The sequence below is a fragment of the Rhinatrema bivittatum genome, chromosome 3 (genome assembly GCF_901001135.1).
Source record: "Rhinatrema bivittatum chromosome 3, aRhiBiv1.1, whole genome shotgun sequence".
In the NCBI taxonomy this organism is placed as follows: domain Eukaryota; kingdom Metazoa; phylum Chordata; class Amphibia; order Gymnophiona; family Rhinatrematidae; genus Rhinatrema; species Rhinatrema bivittatum.
This window is the reverse complement of record NC_042617.1, coordinates 62,595,800-62,601,673: the sequence shown is the minus strand read 5'-3', so window position 1 is coordinate 62,601,673 and position 5,874 is coordinate 62,595,800. Positions and strand designations below refer to the sequence as shown.

At 45.9% G+C, this 5,874-nt stretch overlaps 1 protein-coding gene across 2 annotated transcripts; it reads left to right on the top strand.

The window, feature by feature from the left end:
- The first annotated feature begins 392 nt into the window (after window positions 1-392).
- KCNG3 (potassium voltage-gated channel modifier subfamily G member 3) lies at window positions 393-5,115 on the top strand. 2 transcript variants are annotated; one of them, XM_029593314.1, is made up of 2 exons: window positions 393-1,382; window positions 3,770-5,115. In XM_029593314.1, the coding sequence occupies exons 1-2, from the start codon at window positions 748-750 to the stop codon at window positions 4,413-4,415; spliced, it is 1,281 nt and encodes a 426-aa protein (XP_029449174.1). In that variant the 5' UTR covers window positions 393-747; the 3' UTR covers window positions 4,416-5,115. The 2 variants fall into 2 exon arrangements, with proteins under 2 accessions (XP_029449174.1, XP_029449175.1); XM_029593315.1 differs by having other exon boundaries at window positions 398-1,361.
- Window positions 5,116-5,874: the final 759 nt, after the last annotated feature.

Here is a 5,874-nt window from a genome sequence, read left to right as displayed (position 1 = left end):
AAGGATAATTGGGAGAAGATGGGCAGAGGACCAGCGAAGAGAGCGAGGGAAAATGCCGAGGTTACAGATAGCAATAGAGGTTTTTTTGACAGGGACTGAGCAGGAAGTGGCAGGATCTAGGAAGAAGGTTAGATAGGTGTGCATGCAAAAAGCTGCAAGAAGAAACGGGTTGGAAAGGGATGAGAAAAGCATTACACGTAGAGAGAAGGGTTGCAAAGAGAAGAGACCTAAGGGATGAAGCTGAGGGAGAGAGGGTTTGGGAAAGAACTGCAGGTAAACAGCTGGGCGGAGGAAGCTCAGGCAGAAGTTGGGAGTGGAAGGGAGCTAGAAAGGGGATAAGAAACGGAAGCCGAGATCAGAAGGGCTGGGAAGAGAAAAGGTAACGGGCGAGTTCGGCGCTAAGGGCTGAGCAGAGGGGGCTCGGCGAGCGGCTTAAGGGGCACCGGCGAGCGACCATAGGGCAGGTTTGGCAGCTGGGCGGGGCAGGAGGAGGCGTGTCCTTGCCCCTCCCCTTCTCTTGGGGAAGTCTCAGCCTCGGGTCTGGGAACCGGAGTAGCAGGAGCGGTCCGGGCTGGGGAGAGGCGCCGTCCGCAGCATCCTCTTTCCAACTTGGCGGAGCAGGAAGCATGCGGGGCGGTGGCGGCGGCGGCGGGAGCCCGTTCCCGGGCAGGACGGAGCCCGGCGGTGGCAGGAGACGGCGCTGAGGTCCCCGGGCGCTGCTGCCTCCGCCGCCGCCCCTCCGCGGCCATGAACTTTGCGCGGGGCCCCTGCATCCTGAACGTGGGGGGCGCGCGCTACTCCTTCTCCCGGGACGTTCTGAAGGACTTCCCGCTGCGGCGCGTGAGCCGCCTGCACAGCTGCGCCTCGGAGCAGGACGTGCTGCAGGTGTGCGACGACTACGACCGCGAGCGCAACGAGTACTTCTTCGACCGGCACTCGGAGGCCTTCGGCTTCCTCATGCTCTACGTGCAGCACGGCAAGCTGCGCTTCGTGCCGCACATGTGCGAGCTCTCCTTCTACAACGAGATGCGCTACTGGGGGCTGGAGTGCTCGCACCTGGAGTACTGCTGCCAGCGGCGCCTCGACGACCGCATGTCCGACACCTACACCTACCTGTCGGACGAGAGCAAGCCCGACGAGGCGGTGGCGGCCGAGGAGGAGGAGGAGGAGGCGGCGAGGCGGGGCGGCAGGAAGTGGCTGGAGCGCATGAGGCGCACCTTCGAGGAGCCCACCTCGTCGCTGGCCGCGCAGATCCTGGCCGTCGTCTCCATCCTGTTCGTCATCGTCTCCATGGTGGTGCTGTGCGCCAGCACGCTGCCCGACTGGAAGACGGCGGAGAACCGCAGCGTGGAGGAGCACAGGTACACGAGGGAGCCCTCGGGGTACGAGCCCGCCCTCTCACTTACTACTCTGTGTCCGTGCGTCCTCGTCTGTGCGCCCTGAGTGTCCGCGCCCGGAGGGCAGGAGGGTGGTGGTGGTCCTGCAGCTCGGCCGCCTCCATGGAGGCTGAGGTGGGGGGAAGGGGCATGCTTTGCCTCCGCTGCATAACGTAGGCTTGCCCCGTTACTCCACTTGAATACACTGAAGTAAAGGTTCACCTTCTGGGTGGCACCTTCTGGACCAACCCGTTTATGGAGGCATGAGCGTCCAGGACCTGATGCAGCTAAGTGGACTCTGGTCCTGGAAAGCTCCTGCCTCCATAAACGGGTTGGTCTCTTGTCACGTTTGCTACAGCGCACTTAACACGGCTGCCTCTCTGAAACCTTTGCATTGGACCAACTTGCTGCATCCCCTGGCCAGCCTTCGGGAGCTCCGAACAGGAGGGTGAGCCAAACAGGGCAGGCACTGCCAGGAAATATAACCGATGCCAGCCTCTGCCTGTAGCCCTCAGGGAGCCTTAGAAGCTCGGTCGGTTCCATTAATGCGCCTCAATGGGCAAAGCGATGGAAGTGTGATCGTAAAAATACTTTCCTTATTTTGACCCTACAAAGAGCTAGTTAGGGATGAAGTCAAATTTTTTAGTTTAAATGTTTTGACCCATATTTTCCTACGAAGTTAACACTAATCGGGGAGGTTTATCCTTCCAAGAACGGGAAAGTTTTTTTTAATAATAAACCTTAACGCGTATATACCAGATTGGAATAACAAAGACCGTGTAGAAATGTTTAATTTTATTTTGCATATTATAACTTAAAGATTATTTAAAAATGGCAGTGCATTGTATCTTGTACTCGGTTACATGTAGAGGCGAAGGCGAGTTACATCTATAACAAAGCATAAATACAGGAGTAAATAAAAGTATATCTGCTAAGAAAACATAATAAACCCCAAGATTTATAACCTCGAACTCGTGCACACCGATCAGTTTTTCATTCATTTCTAGCTGAATGTGCAAAGTTGCGTTTAGAAATATAGAAAAGACTGGTTTTACAACCCCCCCCCCCCCCCGGTCCCCGATTCCCTATCTTCAGCAGTTTATTAGATATGAGAGAGCAGGTGCAAGGAACTTGAAGGCAAGGTATAAACGGCAAAATATCCGATTCCAAGGATACTTTGTTTTTAAACGGACACCGTGCAAATATGCTATCGGCTTCTTTCTTTGTGCAAATGAGTTTTTCTATTTGGGGGGAGGCGCCGTAAGGAGGAGCTGCTGGGAGTTATGAGGCGGATTTGAAAACAGGAGTGAGGGAGATAGGGGGGAGGGGAGGTACTCGGAAGGAAGATGCCTGCTATTGGAGAAAAAAAAAACTGCAAAGGAGCCCAAGCTGAAGTGTGGAAACCCCGTCCCGGGGGGAGGGATTCTCATCACTGGGGTTCCCCCTGCTGGGTTAGGAAAGGAAACAGATGGGGATCTGTGGGAAGGGTTTTCTCCTTTCAAGCTGGGGAGTAGTGGAGGAGAGATGCCACTTAGGGCCCGAGCATTGATCATGCAACAGCTTTTTCAGAATCGACAGGTTGTGTTTCTGGTTGTAAGTTGTGCCGTTTAAGAGGCTAGTTAGGGTTAAAATTTTAATGGCAGTAAATCTGTTTATAAAAAAAAAACCAAAAAACTAGAAATGCTTAATTGGAGGACATCACATCCAGAGTTTTGGGTTTGGGGGTTTTTTTGCTCATGATTTGTAGAAAAATAATTCTGTTCTTACAAAGTGAAAATTCGATTCTGGGGACTTTTGGCAGTTACATTTCCTCTGCTAGAATGGAGTTCTGAGAAAAAGTCTATAATGTGCATTTGTGGGGTTTTAAAAGTTGTAATCCCAGCAACGCATCTCTACAAATGCATAGAGATTAATTCATACTTTTAACCCATTAAGAATTATATTTAAAAAAAAAACTATTTGCAGAGAGAGAGAATGCTGATAGTCAAATTTCCCATTCCTATTAAATTTCAAAGAGTACTGTGACCATTGAGGTATTATCACTCCTCTTAATCTTTTTTTTTTTTTTAACTATAAGATTAAATGTAAGATCTGAGCCATGATCTGAGGATGTTCCCTTCTTGACCTATTGGCTGAGATTGCAAATCTGTATAATAGAGGGAGAGGATTCATACCCTGACATGGCCAGACCAGAAGGATAAAGCATCTTATTACAAAATAAAAGCCACAACTCCCCCTCCCCCCCCCTTCAAAACACTGGAGCATGATAATAGGAGCTGAATCTTATTCAAATATCTTCCACGTGTGTGATAACCATTTCTCATGCACAAACTAAGGAACTGTTAAATATTTTTAATGAGAATTAAAATATTCCTCATGTTTTCTCTTGACAGGATAATTGAAGCTGTCTGCATAGGCTGGTTCACTGCAGAGTGTATTGTGAGGTTCATTGTCTCCAAGGATAAGTGTGAGTTTGTCAAGAGACCCCTGAACATCATTGATTTGCTGGCAATTTCTCCTTACTATATCTCAGTGTTCATGACAGTTTTTACAGGAGAAAATCCTCAGCTGCAGAGGGCTGGAGTTACCCTGAGAGTCCTTAGAATGATGAGGATCTTTTGGGTGATTAAACTGGCCCGCCACTTCATTGGTTTGCAGACACTTGGTCTAACTCTGAAACGCTGTTATAGAGAGATGGTTATGTTGCTTGTTTTTATTTGTGTTGCCATGGCGATCTTTGGTGCACTTTCCCAGCTTCTCGAACATGGGTTGGACCTTGAAATGAAGAATGAGGACTACACCAGCATCCCTGCAGCCTGCTGGTGGGTGATAATCTCTATGACCACAGTTGGTTATGGCGATATGTACCCTATCACTGTACCTGGAAGAATACTTGGAGGAGTTTGTGTGGTTAGTGGCATTGTTTTATTGGCATTGCCTATTACTTTTATTTACCATAGCTTTGTGCAATGTTACAATGAGCTCAAGTTTAGATCTGCTCGGTATGGCAGAAGCCTTTCCACTGAATTCTTAAACTAATAAACACACTTGCATCTCTTCTACAGTATTTATAGAACAATATTTGCTTTCAAGGGTGGAGTACAGCTCAGGTTTTGAGTAAAACTCACTGAATGAGAAGTGGCCAGAAGAAAACCGAAGACTTACTTTTCTATGGTGAATATTGGAACATCTCCAGATTTAACATTTTTATGCAGATTTTTTTTTTAATTTGGAAGGAGAGAACTACATGCTCTTAGAATTATACCAAGCACAGACTTTAGTGTACATGCACTTGTACCAAGAATAGGTGAATTGTCCACTAAGAATGCCCAATCTTAAAAAAAAAAAAAAAAAGCTTAGGAACACTGTTTATGCTTGCAGTGCTTGCTCTCCACTTGCTCCCATTTCCATGGCATAATTTACAAATCTGGCAAGTACAAGTTTGCTTTTTGAAATGACACTTCACCTAGCCTGATCAGTGTGTAAACTTTAAAAAAAAAAATTTCAAAAATAAATTGTACATAATAATCATAGACCACACATACTACAAAAATACTAATTTTTATAAATATTACTTTTCACATAAAATATCTGCAGATTTTTTTTTATCATTGAATGTACATTGAGCAACGCTGTCTTTTGTCTAATACTACATTTTTGTGCCTTTCATGCCCATATATAAACCACCTAGTACCTAGCTTCCTTTAAATCAGCTTAAATAAATGTTGAGCAGATCTTTGTCAAGTGTATTTGGGTCATTTATAGATGTGTGTAATATATACATACACACATACATGTATTTTATCTGTAGGAAGTGTTGCCTCAGACAGTGATTAGGGGGGCGAATGAAATCTTATCCTAGAATCTCACTGATTCTTGTCTTGTTTTCAACTTGTGTGGGAATTGTCTTTATATTAGACCGACAATGACTCTGTGTGTAATAATATAAACGAATTAGAATGCTATTAATACAGAAAAGTGAACAGGAATGAAAATTGTACAATGAAAATACTTCACGAGGGCCTCAGTTCTGCAGAACAGAAACATGTTTTCCCCATTCTACCCACAAACCAGGCCAAATACCTTTTTTTTGTAGCATGAGAAATTTTACCATGGGCTGAATATCTCAAGATATTTTGGCCACTTACATGCCTCAGGAATTTTTGAAGGTTTGATGTCTTCTACATTCTGGACCCTAACTAGATAGCACTGATTTTCTCCCCAAAACATCTTGGTTACTAGAATTTTCTAGGGGAGTCTTTCTTTTTGATATGCACAAAACTAGGATCAGGTCCTCTATGCAGACTTCTAATGAGATACTAAAATCATTCCAATATAGATTAATACCTTGGTGTGCATTAACTGAAATGCTAATTATACTTCAAGATGAGTTGTATTCATGTGTAGGAGATATTTTCCCTGCCCAAAGAGGGCTCACAGTTTAAGGGGATTATTTTCTAAACACTTATCGCGGTGGTAATATTAAAATTAGGGGGAG